Source organism: Stigmatopora nigra, chromosome 6 (genome assembly GCF_051989575.1).
Source record: "Stigmatopora nigra isolate UIUO_SnigA chromosome 6, RoL_Snig_1.1, whole genome shotgun sequence".
Taxonomy (NCBI): Eukaryota; Metazoa; Chordata; class Actinopteri; order Syngnathiformes; family Syngnathidae; genus Stigmatopora; species Stigmatopora nigra.
Genome location: NC_135513.1, coordinates 2,802,232 through 2,822,594, shown reverse-complemented (window position 1 = coordinate 2,822,594; position 20,363 = coordinate 2,802,232). Strand labels below are relative to the sequence as shown.

The window sequence follows — 20,363 nt, the reverse complement described above, 5'->3', positions numbered from 1 at the left end:
GGGATTTTAAATAAGTTCTTTTAATCCATTTATAAAAAAATATATATAAATATTATGTCTTAAATGGTCAGGCCCACGTGAAAGTTGACGTTAACGCGGCCCGCGAACCAAGGGTGTCAGTCTGACACCCTTGCCCTAATTTATAGCTGCACAACAAAAAAAAACATTTTTCATGTTTTTGGGATTCAATAATTTTATTTTAAATAGACTAAATCACTGAAGAATGGCAAACCGTTATTTTACAAGGAACTTTCTGTAACACTGTAACTGATATTTTCATTTTTTCTTCATCCAGGTTGGGTTCCATCTGAACATGTTGATGAAGTCCTAAAGTGTACATTTACCTATATGTTTCATTTCATGTTTTTGTAAAGCAAGGAATATTCAACTGGTGTAATTCCACGTGACTTTATTAAAAAGGGATTATGATATCCCAAAAATGTGGCTTCACGTACAAAAGACAACTGCCATTATAGAAAAGGCCCATAAAATATGTAATAATCAGATTAGTACTTAAATGTTAGTTAGTTCGCATTTTATTTTCTTTCCGTCTGAAAGTAAATACATGATTTCCTTTGCACAGTAACAAGAGAATGCGTAACTAAATACTATACCCACAGTGTCATTACAAACAAGCATTGTGATATAAATCACAATTTCTAAATCTATCCATTTGCATTAATTTCTATTTAGGGCTGTTAGAGTAAACAGTTTTTTTTTTTTAAATATATTCTCAACATGAATGGAAAATAACATGTTCACATTGACTCTAATGTCAATGTTGTGCTCATATGGTGGTACAATCATCATTCTTCATTGATTTACAGTAAATAATGTATTCATTTTTTTTTCAACCAGCATTGTGGTAAATACCTACTATCAAAATGTCAGCCAGTCATATTTATAATGGATATTGTAGTTCTCCATGCCACTTAATTGGATTATGTAACTTGTCAGCTGGCAGTCTGCCTATTGTCAAACACAACAAATAAACGTAACAAAAGACCACAATCACCCCTCAAATACATTTGTTTAAAAAGTCTATAGAGTTAGCATAGAAAGAAAAAGTTGTGCACTGAGTGTACTAATAGGAAGCGCCTGGTATTTGCTTGTATCACAAGCTGAAGTTTCTGTTCTGCTTTGCCTCACAGTCGTTCTTGACACTAAATCCAAATAAGTGTTTTACAAGCTAATCAAGTGTTTGGTGTGGTTGAAGTGAACTTAAGTTTCCAATTACTACACAATATTACTATCTATAATTCTCTATGTGTTGGATGGATTAAACAAGACGGATAATAAAAAGTTCACATGGGAAACGACCACAGAAGCAGAGAGAACAGAAACAATTAGATTAATGAGTTTAGCTACCCTTTAACGTTGTCAAAAATATATATATTCTACTGCAACTGGAATATGTTTGTGATGTGGGGCATCCCTGTGGACGAGTCGTTAGGGCGTCATTTTGGGTTTGATCCCAGATGGGTTCCCGACCTTCTGGGCTTGCCTGGGTTTTCTGCAGAAACTGAAGTTCAAATTTCCCGAACATGCATGGCAGGCTGGTTGAACACTCTAAATTGCCCCCAGTAATAGTGTGAGCGTGAATGGTTATCCATTTCCTTGTGCCCTGCAAATGGCTGACCACAGATTCAGGGTGTTCCTCGCCTGGTTCTCAAAGTTGGGTGGGATAGGCTCCAACATCTCCCATGACCGTTGTGAAAATAAATGGTCGATAAAATAAATGAAGGAATTCTATGTGTGACGTTCAGAAAGCTTTCAATGAGCTAATGCACAATATAAAAATAGAAATGGTATCATTATTACACATTTTATAATAAAGAGGCTCAAACACAAGTATTTCCATTCAAATAAAACATCATCACCACGTTCTCTTTACCATTCCGTTTTAGACCTTAATTATCTGTTCGATATACCATGGCACCTTCATAGAATCTCATTTGATTATTGGCTGTCAACTCTCTTTAACTTCAAATTCAATTTCTGCTCTCATCTAAAAACAATCACAACGTAACCCCAATTTGCAATTCACAATTCTTAATTGAGTTTACATCTTGTTGCCTGTTGCACTCAATAAATATTTGGTCTCTATTGTGTAGTGATATGTTCACTTAGTAAAAGCTGCTTACACACACATCCAACATACACAAAAACATGTTTTCATCACTTTTCTCAGAACTGGGTGACAGTACCCAGAAGTTCAACTATCATTTCTGCATTACATTATGATGGGTGCTTATAGTTTTGTATGAATTAACAGAATAAACCACACAAATTAGAATGGCTAAGACCTTTACAAAGAATATGTCACACCATATGATTGGTTATTGATTAGTTTAACAATGTCAAGTTGATATGTTTAAGCCAAGAATACACCTGACTAGACATTCCAGACCAGGGGTAGGCAACTATGGCTCGGGAGCCATTTGTGGCTCTTTTTATAGGTGCATATGGCTCTCCGCTAACCTATGAGATAAAATATGGAACCCGCTGGTGAGAGTTCTGAGTCCCGAACACACTATTAGGAGTGTCACGTCAGCACTGTGGAATTGAGACTATATTTACTGCCTTTTTAATCTTATTTTGTTTCCCATTAGACTCCTGCATGGATACTCTCATTGATTAGCAACAGCTTGATCATGTCAAAATAATTCACTTTTTCTACATTAAAACTGTTGAAATGACTAAAAATACAGTACTTGTACCAACATGTCCGTTTCATATACATAAACAAAAACATATATATATATATATATATATATATATATATATATATATATATATATATATATATATATATATATATATATATATATATATATATATATATATATATATATATATATATATATATATATATATATATATATATATATATATATATATGTATATATATGTATATATATATATATGTATATATATGTATATATATATATATATATATATATATATATATATATATATATATATATATATATATATATATATATATATATATATATATATATATATATATATATATATATATATATATATATATATATATATATATATATATATATATATATATATATATATATATATATATATATATATATATATATATGTATATATATGTATATATATATATATATATGTATATATATGTATATATATATATATATATATATATATATATATATATATATATATATATATATATATATATATATATATATATATATATATATATATATATATATATATGTATATATATGTATATATATATATATATGTATATATATGTATATATATATATATATATATATATATATATATATATATATATATATATATATATATATATATATATATATATATATATATATATATATATATATATATATATATATATATATATATATATATATATATATATATATATATATATATATATATATATATATATACATATATATATATTATAATTATTTACTTATAATTAATTTTCTGAATTGATTATCTCCAAAAGGGTTGTGGGGGGTGCTGAAGCCTATACTGGCTGACTTCTAGCTGGAAGCGGGGGACAAATCGGTGGCCAGTCGATCGCAGGGCACGAGGAGATGATCAACCACTTGACCTCACACCTTGGGGAAATTTAGAGTATCCAACCAAGCTACGATGTATGTTTTTGGAATGTGGGAGGAAACCACCTAGATTCGAACTCAGGACTACAGGACTGTGAGGTCGGAACCTAGGTTAGAGTCCTGGCAGGGGGCCAGCCCCACCCAAAAACGACGCGCTCCAGACGATCACCAGATCTAAAACAAGGACTTAAATTATGTGTTTACGTGCATGTGTACGGGTGTTACTTATAGTTCTACTGTATTGGAAAAGGTTTTTGAATTTCTCATTCATTTTAATGGCGTAATAAATTATTTTCTTGTTGTTATTATTATAGATGGTTAAACATTGCGTCCAAATTCTATGTAAAATATCTGTCTACTTAAGTTTTAAAACAACTTCTGTTACCAATTAGATTCATAAGTTGAGGTACCACTGTGACGGCCTGGTACTCCGGTTTCCTCCCACATTCCAAAGACATGCATGGTATGCTGGTTGGACACTCTAAATTGCCCCGAGGTATGAGTGTGAGCGTGAATGGTTGTCTCTCTCCTCATGGACCGATTCAGGGTGTACCCCGCCTCCTGCCTGTTAGGCTCCCGCACCCTAAAAACCCTCGTGAGGATAAGGCGGTTCGGAAAATAAAGGAGGTACCATTGTATCAACATACAATGATAAGAAACAGGCATGAGTGGAATGTTTATTCAACTGTTTTTTTTCAATATTTTTTTAAAAGGTATGGTAAACAGTAGCAGACTGCAATGTTTGAATAGGCATGCCAATTTTAGTTGTTCTCATTAAAATTCTAATTCAACAGAATTTCCCCCAAGTGTCTAATTTTAGCTGATCAGTCATAACTCACTCACTTGTGTACATCATACAAACCAGGCTTTAATTACACTTGGTGCTACCGTGGGGGGAATGTGTGGGGGCTGAGCGGCTCCGTGGGTGTCCGGAGAGGCCTTTGGTGGGTGGCACAGATTGGCAGTGAAGTGATTTTTGTGCCAGCAGTCCAGAGAAGTAAATACAGCGTGTTTACATACATCCATAGCAGTGGGAAAGAGGTACACACATTGAACTTGAGGGTGTCGGACCAAATGGAAGACATACGTCAAGCTAGATTTTTTTGTTGTTACGTCTTCTTGACTTCTTCACCCTGTGAAAGAAAAATGTTGAAGTAATTTTGTCATATCGTGGGATTACATTGGTGCATGCTAACAACTCTCAGATACATGAAATAAGGCTGAGCCATTTAATTTCAATCAACAGACTAATTATATTTTTACATGTCTTTATAAAACATTTGACAAACAAATAATAATTTATTGGAAATAATTAAAAATATTACATTTAAATTAACCAAATAATTTGCTATCCACGCCGTTTTATCCACTCAATCCACCGAACCGTCACGATTTGGAAGAACCCCACGGAGGCCTGGGGAGAACCTGCAAACTCCACACAGGTGGACATGACCTCGATTTGAACCCAGGACCCAGTTGCCTGTTTTTTCTCCCTTTTTCCATTCATTCATATTCATTATCCATACCCCACATCCTCAAAAATGTTGCGGGCAATGTTCCCATTAATTTTTCATATGTCTGGGCATAGAGACAAGGTACCTGAGTACACTGAGGACCAGTGTGAGAAACATCACAATTGCTAGCTATGGGCAAACACCAGTACCACACCTGCCATAAGCAAGTTCTTGTCTACATACCTGTCAACTTATAAGTTTTTCACGTATTTTGTACGTATTTTGATCATTTCAAATTATGTACGCCCGTATGCACAACTTTTGGACGGGATTTTTTTAAAGTATGATTTTTGTGAAAACCGTTCTTGTTTTACCCATTTCTATCCTTCTCACTTCACATTCTCATTCAATTGACTTTTCTGCTGAATGTGTCACTTGAGATAGTCAAGTTTCCATTGGAAAACTCGCTTAGAACTTTGGCTTTGTTTTATGTTTTGCGGAGGAAACCTTTCTCATCCAATTTCCTCTCATGTTATTCTCTTTACACATACTCTGACAGTCATTCCATCTTAAAAGAATCACAATTCTTTTTTACTTTGGCTTGTTGAGTGGCTCTGCCACAGCCTGGTCGTTTTGCCATGATAAAGAGTTGGCAGCAGCTCCATCGGAACGTGAGCTATATGCTAACCTGCAAAACGCAGGTATAATGCATAACTAACACAGCCAATTAATGTCCTTATCATTTACTCATGCCACGGAAGTAAACACATGTGACGTGAACTGCATTATATCATTTGCTGGACATAGTGTTAGTCATAGTTTTATCCATAATTACCTTTTCTTGTCATTTTTCACTTACAGGCAGCCACTCTTGCGTTGCACAATGCCACAGAAAAAATCGTAATGTGTTTATTTATTTATACATTTCAGGTTGGATTTTATTTTTTCCGCTGCATTCGTTTAAGGTGGTCAAAGAACACGAGAGTAGTGCGCAGTAGCGTACGTGTGAAGCTTAGAGTGAACGTTGGGTGAGTGGTAAGCACATTGGCCTCACAGGCAGCTGGTTTCAAATCCAGGTTGGTCTGCCTGTGTGGAGTTTGCATGTTCTCACTGGGCCTGCGTGGATTTTCTCCGGGTACTCTGGTTTTCTCCCACGTTCCAAAGGCATGCTCAGCGTGGATAGTTGGTTGTCTCTGTGTGCCCTGTGATTGGCTGGCCACCATTTAAGGGTGTTGTCCCCCGTCTCTGGTCCAAAGTCACGTGGGATAGCCTCCACCACCCCACACAACCGTTGAGGATAAAACGGCTCAGAAAATGAGATGAGATGTGTAGGTTGAAGACAAACAATCACACATACTAGACACACGCACGCACACAAAAGCAGATTTAGACAGTTCTCACCCGATTTCACCGCTTGGTCTTCTATTTGCACAGTAAAGTAAAAAGAATGTATTAAGAAATATTAAAATATAATTAAAAAAAGATTTAAGGGCTGGAAAACATGAAAAACATAAGAGTGGACAGGGCTATTGCCACTGGCCATCATGGTAAAAAAACTGATTTTATTTTGTGTGCTCCATATGATTGCTGTGCGCGGAGAAGACGAGAGTAGTGCGCAATTGCGCACGCACGCAGCTTAGAGGGAACATTGATCATAAGTCAAGCGAGTGAAGCTCTACTCCATCAGGCAGGTATTATTATTTTAAATAATAGTTAGTTTGTTTATGCGGTTGTTCATTTTCTATGAATTAAGAATATTACAAAGTCATGAAATATAGCCGAAGCTAAATGTCCATCCATTTTGACTGGGAGAGTTCTGGGGCGATAATTTTCACACAGCTCCTCCAAGACAAAAAGAATTAGGGGTATAATTTTTTCAATGTTAGAATTTAAAAGAGTGAATTAATAATAATAAAGGGTGAAGTGTATTTAGCGTGATGATGATGAACTGGATGACGCCTGTGATGCTTAGTCACAAAGTTATGAGAATGGAAGAACAGGTTTACCACAGGTTGATTCATTGCTCATCTTAACTTGGTGCTCCTCATTCCATCTATAATCCCTATAAAGCATGATTTATGGGTGTGTGAGTGTGTATGTGTGTGTGTGTGTGTGTATGGTTAGATTCTCATTCTACGTTTGTCCAATGTGCAACGTAGAGAGTTGAATCTTTTTATTGTGGCCAGAAACGGCTATCATTATACACGAGGGATTTAATATCTTCACCGTCTCTAAGTGTGTATACTCAATCTTTTATTTGTTAAACACTCATTTTACAAAAGAGATTATTTTAATAGCGCAAAAATTGTTTTATGGTTCTAAACAAACATGCAAGCTTTTTTTGTTTTGTACTGTGTAGATTTAAGTTGCAACAATTCATATCTGTCACTGTAATTCTTACTTGTTAATGGCATTCTTTAAGTACTGCTGCAGCCACTTGGTTTCCGGATTGATGCAAACTTCCCTGTTGCTCTTCAGCTTGGCACTGTAGAATGCAGACAGGGACAATTCAAATATTCTGACTACAGTTTAGATGTTGGTTTACAAGGTTTTGAACAAAAAATCAAAAACTAATGACAGTATTTTTTTCAACCTAATTTTGAAGGGAGTTGTTAGGGTTATTAGTCTTGCATTATTTTATATTTGCTTGCAATGAAGAAGAATGTTTTGATAACCATCAACCTCTGACACTTGTTCACACTGCTCCCTTGGGAAGATCCGGAGGACTCTTAATTGTTTTGACTTCTGTGATGCCTGTTGTAAAATCTGATGTAATAAACAACAAGAGAAATGCCTTGAACGCCAGAATGAACCTGCGACAAAGACGTGTCAGGTTGGATTCTCTATTATGAGACACCGGTTATGAGTCAGATGTCTTTTTTATTTGTGCGTGCATTTGGGAATGCCTGTTGGTGAACCTATCAGGAGTCCTCGGGTTACGATGTCCTTGGTGTGCGACATTTTTAACTTCAACAGGCCTTATCCGTTATTAAGTTATCACGCGAAAATGGTAAGTTCAGTATTTTGGTTACACATACCTTATGCCACTGACAGCCAAACAGTAAAACAAATTCTGATCATGTAACTTAAATATAAGGATAATAATGTAAGAAATATGGTTGCCTGTATGCCTCATGTTGTCTTGAGTGCTGTGTTTTTCGGGCTATCCCGAAACGAACCGAATGTCTGACTGGTGTGAGTGGCTAACGCGTCAGCCTCACAGCTTTGGGGTCCTCTGCTCGAATCCAACTCGGTCCACCTTTGTAGAGTTTGCATGTTCTGCCTGCAGGGTTTTTCTCTGGGTATTCTGGTTTCCTTCCATGTTCCAAAAACAGGGTAGGCTGATTGAACACTCTAAATTGCCCCGAGGTATGAGTGTGAGTGTGAATGGTTATACTTTGTTTCCTAGTGCCATGGCTGGCTACGACTCAGGGTGTCCCCAGGCTCTGGTCCGAAGTCAGCTGGGATAGACTCCAGCACCCCCGTGACCCTAGTGAGGATAAAGCAGTTCAGAAAATGAATGAATTAATGAATGCCTTTATTGTCACTATACAAGTATAATTAGATTTAAAGCTTCACCATGAAGTTCAATCATAACTACTGATAAAGTAGTCAACATGAATAAGTGGTCACTAAATAAGTAGTCATGTACAAAAAGTGACTAAAGTGGTTAGCATTGAAACTTTTTAAGTTTTATTTCAAGTATAAGATAAGATATTAGTCTAGATTAGGTCCTTCTGTGCAGAACTCAAGTTAATGCAGATTTTTGTATAGCAATTTTGTTGTTTTATCACAGTAGATTGGTTAATTTACATTTAAAATACAGAAGCCTTCCATTTACAAATGTTATTGCACTTTAGATTACATTTTTAAATGTTCAGATATTAAGATGTGATAAACAGTTTTTTTCAAGATTTGAATGAGGCAAAATAACATGCATTTTCTCTCAAATGTATTGCTGTAATATTTTTTTTAGATGTAATGTCATTATTTTGTGTATAAATGTTAAATTTGGGGTTCAAAAAGTCATTTTTCAAACTAGAGTCTTGAAAAAGAGGGGTCGTCTTATAATTGAGGTTGTCTTATACTCTTTTTAATCACATACATAACACAGTATGCGTTCAGTGATATTCTAAACTTGTATCTTCTTTCTTGATACATAAACTCATTGAATAATGTATGTGTTACATTTAACCCTCATCACAGGTTGCTCTTGCTCAGTTTGCTTCTAGTCTATATGTAAGCTAATGTGTTTTTGATGACCAATATCAGGGGTCACCCAACCGGATCTTAAAGGCCAATGTGGGTCCTGGTTTTTGTTATGATCAGCACAGACAGTCAAACTAATCAGTTTTCTGCTAAAACAAGCACCAAATGATTACAATCAACTGGTTACACTTGTAAGTGTACAGATTGGTCAGAAAGGTGTTTTCTTGTTTGGTTGGAATAAAGTCCTGCAGCCACTGGGGCCCTTTGTGGAATTGTTTGGAGACCCCTGCCCTATATAAATCAGGTTTATTGTAGACATGAATTCAACACTGCATTGGTGATATGAAGCATCCGTTTTGCAAAGACATTTCTTTGAAACCAAATGAAACATTCTAACATTTGGAAAAATCAAATTGAAAAATTGGAACATTGAGAGCCAGTGATGTGAACACAAAGGCACATTAACACACAGCATGAACTAATAGTTATTATTCCCATTGGGGTATAAATATCATTGAGTGAAGTAATAAAAGTTCAAGTTAATGATCTACAGCTGTGGAAATACTCAACTGGAATTTTTTTTAGCTTTAATTCAATTCTATAAATCACAACAATATAATTGTGAGTGTATGAAAATCCTCTCCAATAATGGCAGTATTTAGGACAAGTAGTGGTTGAAAAAGATTTTTCATCATTCAGTCACATTTAACAAAAACAGGTACTCGTAAGCACCTTCGCTAAGCCATAAAAGTCTTGCAACATATCTGCAAAAGCCACGCTCAATGAGCATGACAGGCTGTCAACTCCTGGCCAGCTGCAAGAAGTTAACACATTTCTGCAGTAGATCTCTTGAGTTTCTAGTTATTTCTACAACTCAGATTTTTCTCTGATAGAGTGATTGGAACAGATACTGCTTTGTCACATAAAAATCATGAAGTTTGCATCTTTTATGACTATTATTGGTTAACAGAAAAAGTGATCACATCTGCTGGGTCACAAATATACATACAGCAACACAAATTAGCAATTTTGGGGACTTAGAAAGTTGTGTCAGTGAAATGATCTTCATAGCATCTTAACTTCTTGAGAGTGCTTATGAGTGACTACAGTTGGTGACTTCGTTGAGGCCATTTAAATAGGGGTCATTGGATGTAAATGCCAACAAATGCTACAATGGGAAAGTCAAAGGAGCTCAGCACAGATCTGAAAAAGTAAATCCTTGACTTGAACGTCACTTGAAAGTCACTTGGAGCTGCAGGTCCCAAGAGCAACAGTGCATACAATTGTTTGTAACTATAAAGTGCATGTCACTGTTTTGTCTCTGCCATGATCAGGAAGAAAACGCAAGCTGTGGAGGGTTGAGATTCAACCGAGATTCACCAAAAAGCAGATCTGCCAAGAATAAGAGGCTGCTGGAACACAGATTTCAGTGTCCACAGTCAAGCGTGTTTTGCATCTCCATGGACTGAGAGGCTGCCGTCCAAGAAGGACGCCCTTGCTCCAAAATCGGCACCTTGAGTCTCAACTGAAGTTTGCTGCTGATCACATGGACAAGAGGAAAGTTCTGTGGTCAGACAAACTAAAAATCGAGCTTTTTGGCCACAATACCCAGCAATATGTTTGGAAGAGAAAAGGTTAGGCATTTAACCCCAAGTACACCATGCCTACCGTCAAGCGCGGTCTTGGTAGTATATGCTGTCGAGTTGTTTTGCTGCCAATGGAACTGGTCCTTTACAGAGAGTAAATGGGATAATGAAGAAGAAGGATTACCTTCAAATTCCTACAAGATAACCTAAAGTCATCAGCCCGAAGATTGGGTCTTGGGCGCAGTTGGGTGTTCCAACATAATGACCCCAAACACATCAAATGTGGTAATGGGATGTCTAAATAAGACTAAAATTAAGGTTTTCGAATGGCCTTCCCAAAGTCCTGACTTTAACCGCATTGAGAACTTGTGGACAATGATGAAGAAACAAGTCAATGTGAGAAAGCCATCAAATTTAACTGAACTGCACCCATTCTGTCAAGGGGAGTGGATAAAGATTCAACCAGAAGCTTGCCAGAAGCTTGTGGATGGCAAGCAAAAGTGCCTAAATGAAGTGAAAATGGCCAAGGGACATGTTACCAAATATTATCACTGCTGTATATATATTTTTGACCCAGCAGATCTGATCACTTTTTTCTGTTCACCCATAATAAAGTCATAAAAGAACCAAACTTCATGAATGTTTTTTGTGACAAAGAAGTATATGTTGCAATCACTCTATCAGAGAAAAAAATCAGTTGTAGATTGGAAACACACCACTCGCAAAAGATTTAGGCTATTTGCTCTTGGTTGAAATTTCGATAATGAATGTTTCATTACTTTTTGTTATACACGTGTTTGAACTTGCACTTCTTTACCTATCTTCAACTTTTTCAGTTTGTGTCATCAGCTCCGAGGCTCAAAACAAGAGTGTTGTCAGCAGTTTTCCCAAAGATGCTGGATGAGTGAGTGAACGAAAATCTAGGTAAAAATCATTTTAGTTCAAAGTTAAAATTTTAATCCAAGATCCCAAACTTTTTGCTAGTAGTGTACAATCATGCTGTGATTTTTTTAATGGTAACTTACTGAAAATGTCCTTAAGACTTCATTTTTGACTCTTGTTGAAGGTTATAACCTTGTTTTTTTAATTGTTATCATTGTGATTTCCAGTTGTATAACTGGAAACTAAGACTTCATTTTTGACTCTTGTTGAAGGTTATAACCTTGTTTTTTTTTAATTGTTATCATTGTGATTTCGAGTTGTATAACTGGAAACTAAAGCGAGCCATGACATCATGTATTTCACAAGTGTATGTAAACTTTTGACCACAGCTGTATCCAGAGGCGGGCAGTCAGGGCCTTCAAGGCTTTTTCTGCTGGCCTAAGAAATATCTGAATCATATATTGTATTTTGTCCATCAATAGTTAAATAATTCCAAATTGTATGTTAGCTTCCTTTCATTTTTCCCCCCTGGTTGCACTGCATCCAGATGTGTGTTTTCATACTGAAGCATTTAACCAATCACATTTCAGCCATTATTTGTTGCCAGGGTCAGAAATCTGCCTCAAGGCCTTCAAAATCAGTTTTACAGTTCTGCATTAACCAAGCGTCGTCGATAAGACTGTTGCTTTAACCAATCGAGTTGGCAACACCACAATGACTTGTCGCAGGCGTAGGGATACGTCTTTGTTTTCTCGCAGGGGTACGGATACATCCGCGCTTTCACCAACTATGTTGGCTAGTGATTAGCCACAGCTACCAAACTGTATCTGGAGCCAGCTGCACAAGCAAATATATTGTTGTGTTGATTTAAAGACATTTACAAGACGGACTATGCCAGAAATACGACAGGACAGGCTCAACTTTCAGCATCAGCTTCGATGGCGATAGAAAAGAAGGAAGAAAGAAAAGAGGATGGATATTATATACAGTTAAAAACGATTTTTGGTGAGTAACATACACACTTGGTAAGTAAGATTATTGTTTATTTTAAAATTGTTCTGTTACATATTACTATTTCCCCTGAATGTACGTCAGATTTGACTTGCCATTAGCTGTATTTAAACATGAAAGGAAGCAGACCAGAAAATTTGGGTTGTTTTACCTAATCTTGTGGTATAATACAGGGTCTAAAACATCTGTGCACCTTGTTTTAATTTAAAGTACTAAGTTTGGGGATTCCTTTTTTTCTGGCCGGTAGTTCAATTTAACTATCGTTGAACTGAATGATTAGCTGATAGAAATTAGGGTTATTATAGAAGGTGTTTTTTTTTTAAAACCTCCCTCTGTCGATGAAAAGATATGTTTGAAATCTTTTCTCTAAACAATTCCCTTCTTTTCCATTAAACAGTGTATTTTTTATCTTCATTTTGCAAAACGTGTGCTTTGAGTTAAAAGTTAGTAGTGAAGTCAGTAGATAAGAGTTTTGTCACTACCCTATTCGTTCGTTCGTTCGTTCGTTCATTCGTTCGTTCATTCGTTCATTCGTTCATTCGTTCATTTGTTCATTTGTTCATTCATTCATTAGTTCGTTAGTTCATTCGTTCATTCGTTCATTTGTTCATCCGTTCATCCGTTCATTCGTTCGTTCGTTTCTTCCCTCGTTCGTTCGTTCGCTCATTCATTTTCTGAACCACCTATCCTCACAGGGGTCATGGGATAATACAATCTCAATGTGCTCCGTGCTCCTTTTTATCATTCCACACGACAGAGTGCACCTGACCATAAACACCATTGACCTCATGTCCTAAAAGTGGGAACCAAAAAATACGCATAAGATGGTGATTACACAAGTTATACATCTGTGATAAAGAAGTACATTAAATGCACAGCTTGTTAAAACCTGTTACGACTACCGCCAGTAGTATGTAGGCTCCCTATATGTATGTGAAAGATGAAACCTTCATAATTTTTTTTTACAAATTTACGACAGAAACTATCACCAAAAATTGCACCAATAAAGAAATCTCATTTTAAATTTCAGATGATAAATGATTAGCCCTCTAGGTTTGTTAGAAGAGTCGAGAGTGGTAAATATAAGATATTTATCATTCATTAGTTCACTATGTGAGTGGAGCCAAATCTTACAAATCTCACAATCTTACATTCCTGCGGATTTATGACCAACTTTGAAATTTGTTTTCATTGTCAAAACCAATCAGAACTCATCTTCATGCTGTTTCTCAGAAAGCATGCGCTCTCTGCTGGCTCTTGTATTCTTGTGACGTCATAATTTTTTTATGAACGTTGATGTCAACATTACATTAATTGTTTTTTTGGGTAGTTTAATAGTTATTGATCGGTCTGAGTCTTGAGCCTTTATTTTGAATATTTAATTGGTGTTTACAAATCTGTGAAAGTGTGACTTTAATGTCAATAGTTGATTAAATGAAACTGTGTTTTCACACACATTTAACTCGATAAAACAATGCTTATTACACTTATTGATTCTTCAATACACACAACCTGATTCCGGGGACCAGATCTGGACTGGCACATCATTTAATGTGGTGGAACATTTTTGTAGTCCTCCATGAAAGTAATCAGAAAATATTAACCGCAATAATCGAGGTATTACTGTATACCCTAGATTGGTCGCCAGTAAGCCGCAGGGCACACATTAAGACAGACAACTATTCGCAGCTAGAATTACACCTTCACCGACCAGGAATCGATCCCAAAATTGCCCAGAGCGAGGTCAGGGGAGTGAATCACTACACCGAGTGGTTTGGCATCAAAACAATCCGGACCAAATGTTGAGAGCCAGTCGAGGAGGGGCTCTCACACCTTTGTGGCCAAAGGTCATACGAGTGTATTAGCACCTGTGGGGGAGTCTTCCTCCTCCTAACCGAGTCCATCACGATGCACCACAAATGAAACACTCCACTTCACTTTGACCACCCACCTTCTCTGTTCATCACCTCCATTGAGCAAATGGCAGATACATCAGCCTCCAATTCCTTAAAACAATGTGTCAACACGCAATACCGTAACTGGGTCATTTTACCTTCTCTCCCTACTTCCTCTCCTCATTAATGAGGAGATCAAGTTTTTGATGTGTCACCCTGTTTGTCAGTCTGCTCGTCTGACCCGACAACTTGGAATTTCACCTCCAATTAACTTGCCTAGAATTTGTTGGCGGCAGGACGTAATTACTTCACAGCAAGTTAATACCAATTGCATGCTGGAATAAATGGGGTCATAATGGGGAACACAGTGGGACACTGTTTCATGCAGAAGAGGGGCTAAAGCAAAGTATTATGTTACTTTATCGTGTCGATATATGCCTTAATTAAGATATCAGCGAAGCAAGATACAGTTCGTCTCTCGTTTTGCCTTAATTACTTCTTAACTCCTCCAGATCAGTTGCATCTCTCTGAGTCCTGTGCAAACTTTTGTTATTCATTCACACTGCAGTTACACGTTATCTCATCGTCATTTGGTAATATTTTTCCTTGAGGCTTCTGCCACTCCATTTTCTACAGCAAAGTAATGAATGAGGCTTTTGAGTTAATGTTTTCCAGACGAGTGACATTATACTCGGACTTTGTTGTGCTATGCAGGAACCTGACAAAAAAATACAAAAATGGTAAACAGGGGTCAGCAGAAACACAAAGGTAATGACTTTGACCCTTAATTATTGCTTCCTTTGCATTTTAAAAGACTCTTAATCTCCGGCTGTCACTTTGAGCTCTCATACATGTTTTCCACTATCAAAGTCTGGTCTCTTTTTCAATGTTTTTACAGAGCTCCCAACCACCGTCGACCCCATTTCAGGAGTACCTCTGTCCCATTTCAAGAGTTTTTCCGGAGTGAATGCGATTCACGCTAAATCGATTTAAAATGCAAAAAAATATAATCTAGGGCAATTTAGATCATACTGTATCAGATTTTTACATTAATTGAAATAGTGTTTTTGCAAACTTGAAAAAGTACAGCATAATGAAAATAAGTTTGATTTTGAGTCCTTCATTTTTTTTTTGATGTTTAGTCTGTGTGTACAAAATTATATTTTTGCATAATGTTCGGAGATTGAATAAATGTAGGGTATAAAAAGTCATAATCTTACGAGATTTAAGTAGTTTGATTGTTTTTACGTTACTTGAACAAGAAGTTCGGGTTCAAGAGCATTAACTTATGGTGACGTAAAGTTTACGGGAGGACAACATTGTTTTTTGTGTAACATTAGGAGATTTAAATAAAGTGGGTATAAAAAGTTAGATAATTATGAGATCAAAAACATCACATTACCTATTTTTCCATCACTCAAACCAGAGGTTGTTTGTGGTACGGAGGCATCAACATGTGTTGAAATTAGGTCAAGGTGATTTTTTTTAATTTTGGAGTATCTATAAAAGACAGATCTTTTGATGAACCAGTAAAATTGTTTTTAACATTTTTTTTAAATGAAAAATAAATTTGTAAAAAATAAATGTTTGTTAAGATTTCGAGATTGTTTTTTTAATTTTGGAAATTATGCCCTAGAATTTGCAAAAAAAAATTACATTGCAATTTTCACAAGCTCTGTAAGGCATTGGGTGTCGAAGTTACACCCCGGGCGGGGTCCAGATTCAGCCAGCCACATCATTTTGTGTCTTTTAGGAAAATAAAGGATGTGCATCGACTTCAGGTTTGTGTGAAAATTTGTAGTCCTTTATTAAAGATTGAGGACAAAAAAAGTCTGAGAATATTCGCATTGTTCTTCTCTTTTTTGGTGTAGGGGATTAACACGCCTGACTTCGGTGCGGGCAGGCGTGGGCTCAATTCCCGCTGGTGGCGGTGTTTTTGGGAGTGCGGATGGTGGTTTGTCTCTCTGTGTGCCTTACAACTGGCTGGGGACCAGTCAAGGGTGTAGTCCGACTTTCACCCGAAGACTCCAGCAACCACCAACAACCCTTTCAAGGATGGGTGGTATGGAATATGAATGAATTAGTGAATTAAGTTTTTTCTGTTTATTTATTTTAAATAAATGTGCTAGAGTTGGAACCATTTAAATTGTGATGTGTGCGAAGCTCCCATTGGTCAATGGAGCGCATTACAGCTGACTGGAAACCAATCTCGGTTGTAGTCTCTCTTTCGCCAGCAGTAAGCTGAGATAAGCTACTGCAATGTTTACGAGGATGTGCGGTACGGAAGATGAATGGATGAATGAATTTATATTCCAGCTCATCCTGATGAGATGCCAAAGACCTCATGTCGTCATAATTTGGCAGAAGATTTTATGTTGAAACATGAAAATCTATTCAAAGTAATGAATAAAACATGTTGCATTCATGTTGTGTGGTTGGTTAGCTGCTTCAAACTTGTACAGGACCTGCTTTTGTAAAGAAGTTTGGCAAAACAAGTTGGACTGCACAACCTTGACATGTTTTAAATATCACCAGCAATATTTGACCAAGTCAGTTATCTGCCTGGACCACACAAATCAGAAAAATTAGCATGCATTTATTTAAAGAGCAAATATTCTATTCTTTGCACTCACATGACTTGGAAGGGGCAGTTGGGCGTGTGGAGGAACTTGAGCTCTTTGATGGAGCGCTGAGGAACAGTGTTCAGTGTTGAACGACACCAGCACCTTTCCACTAGACTGATGGGTTTTGCTGCAAAAATGATAAACAAAATTTTACCCCCAAAATGTTTGAAGAAGGACAAAATATAAAGCTAACCTGTATGGCATGGAACATATTGTGAAAAATGTTAAATTTGAAAATGCCTACTTTGATTTAGTTTGCCTGCAACATTATAAAAAATGTTCCCCATTACGCTAATGATTTAAGTTCAAAAAGGATCTTTTCCTGAAAAGTTCTTATTCTTACATATTACAGTATTTTTTTATTCCTATAAATATGTAATGTATAGAAGGTATTGACTCCTTATATCACAATTAATTTTTTTTTGTTTATTTACCTTATAATGAGACTTGATAGGAATAATTATATTTCTTTTATATGCAAGATTCAAATTTTACTGTAAATTTACAATTTTAGGATTATAATTGCTATCTAATTTTCTATAATATTTGGGTCTGCTGTAGTTCTGTATTTTAGTGTTTGGTATTATAAGACTCTACTCAATTAGTACTCGCACAGTAAAATTTTCCCCCAAAGAATTTAAGGGTGTTCTAAATACAGACGCCCCCCTACTTACGAACATTCAACTTACGAACAACGGTACATAAGAATGTCTGCGCATTGCGTTTATGTCGAAAAATCTTTGTAAGTTCGATTTTGTATTGCACGCCTTTTTCCGAGTAGTGCTTCTTTCTGCCGCTAATACCGACCCCTGGCGCTGTGAGAGCTAAGCTCACCCAGCATCCACCTTCCTCTACCCAGTTCGTTGCAGTGCGGAAGTGCATGACGTATCTCCAGTGCGCAAAGAACCTTTTTTTATTTCTATCATTAAATATTTTGTGCATTCATTATTCAATATGGTTGGTGAAAAGTGAAAGGCTTCTAGTGAGGGAGGTGCAAGGAAGAGGCAAGCCATGTAATTTGAAACAAAAGTGGCAATCATAAAGAAGCTTGATACGCGTGAGAAAGTGGTGAGCGTTGCACGGGAATACAACTTGAATCGTTCCACAGTCAGTACCATTTATGAACAGAAAGATCGAGCAGCAGGACACAAATATTGAACGTTGCACAAAGGTTGCAAATCAATTGAATGGTGCCATACAGTGCTACCGCATCATTTATGATGAAAAAAAGAAGAAAACTGCGTAATCGTCATTAGATAGCTTCTTTTGCCCAGTTTCTAGTACAGTGTTCCCTCGCTACTTCGCGGTTCAGCTACCGCGGACTCAGAGCTTCGCAGATTTTTTTCGGAAAATAAAATACAAATATTACATTGAAACAACATATTTTACAGTTTTTTTGTTATAACATGAATTTCGCTCTCTCTACCCGTATTCTATATGGTGTACTGTATACAGGGGGTAAAAAAATTGAATTAAATTCAAATTAAGCATTTTTGAAGGGGAATCCCTACTTCGCGAAAATTCACTCATCGCGGGTGGTCCCCTGGTCCCCATTAACCGCGATAACCGAGGGAACACTGTAAATCTCTCCATCTCTCTAATGTATGTATACAGTACTGTATGTATTCTCTCCATTTTATTAAATGTTTTTTCAATACAAACCAATGCTGGTTACTTATACAAGCCTTAAACATACAAATGCACTTACATGAACCTTCAATATACTTAAATAGGCCTTAAACATTAATTATAATACAAAATACAGCACTGAATCAACTTTAATTTGAACAATTTCAACTTATGAACAATTTCAACTTTTGAACAATTTCAACTTATGAACAATTTCAACTTATGAACAATTTCAACTTATGAACAATTTCAACTTATGAACTATTTCAACTTATGAACTATTTCAACTTATGAACAATTTCAACTTATGAACAATTTCAAATTATGACCAATTTCAACTTATGAACAATTTCAACTTATGAACAATTTCAACTTATGAACAATTTCAACTTATGAACAATTTCAACTTATAAACAATTTCAACTCATGAACAAGCGCTCCGAATGTAACTCGTTTGTAAGTTGGGGAGCGTCTGTAATCCACTTTGTATTATCCAGCCCTAATAACAAAATTGCACAACAATATTTGTGCCGAAGACAAAAAACTTGTGTGTTTTGTTCTTACTGACATTTATTCAATGATAAATAAACTATTAATAAACTAATTTCCAATGAAACCACTCAGTTGAGGATAAACCTTTTTATTGAATTATACGGAAAGCAATTATATTACTGAATTGCCTCATTAGATGTGCTAAAGTGTGTTTAATCCACTGTAACATCTTTCCAATCCATGGGAACATACAACTTGATTTGCGATTGCTCTCGACAACATATTCATTAAAAAGAGATTAGTCCTTTTTTGCCCACGTTATTTTCCCACACAAGAATTTTAGCTTTTCACTTGAACCTATTCAGCCTGACCACTCTGTCAGTAAAGGGTCTTCAACGCCTCATTTCTAATGTTGCCCTCTTTCATAAAAGAGCACTTTGCGGCTCCCAAAGCCTCAGTGGAAATCACCCAAAGAACATTCTTAAAATTATTACAAATCACCCGTTTGCCACCAGCATGGTGGCTCGCGGGCCCCATTGCTGTATGTGATGTAAGCTCATCACGACAAACATCAAAGTATGCTAAACACACTCCATAAAACAGCTTGTGGCTGGGTTCATAAAGATCTCACGATATTTTTATTTTTCAAAATATAATACATTTGACTTTGTTCTTTAAATCTTTAGAGTGTAAGTGACTATTTTTTTGGCAATTAAAAAATAGCTTTGCTTAATTTGTAGGCCTAATACATGACCCAAATTTACAGATCCTATTTCTAATAATACTACTATCTTTCAAATTCGTCCATTTTTCATGCTGCATATCCTTATGGACGATGGGGGAATGCTGCGTATCCCAGCTAACTATGGGCAATAAGCAAGGCACATCACGAATTGATGAATTATTATCATGATTTTTGGGGGGATTTTATATATATATA

General features: G+C 36.1%; 1 protein-coding gene across 3 annotated transcripts in view; it reads right to left on the bottom strand.

The window, feature by feature from the left end:
- Positions 1-4,305: 4,305 nt before the first annotated feature.
- The window catches only part of cxcl12b (chemokine (C-X-C motif) ligand 12b (stromal cell-derived factor 1)), a 50,257-nt gene continuing 34,199 nt past the window's right edge, over positions 4,306-20,363 (bottom strand). For 2 of the 3 annotated variants that reach the window (XM_077719084.1, XM_077719085.1), the window contains exons 2-4: positions 17,312-17,429; positions 7,497-7,580; positions 4,306-4,774 (exon numbers count right to left, since the gene is read on the bottom strand). In XM_077719084.1, coding sequence (XP_077575210.1) covers positions 4,735-4,774; positions 7,497-7,580; positions 17,312-17,429 — 242 coding nt within the window. In that variant the 3' untranslated portion in view covers positions 4,306-4,734. The remainder of the gene's footprint in view (positions 4,775-7,496; positions 7,581-17,311; positions 17,430-20,363) is intronic. The other variant, XM_077719086.1, reaches the window with a different exon arrangement.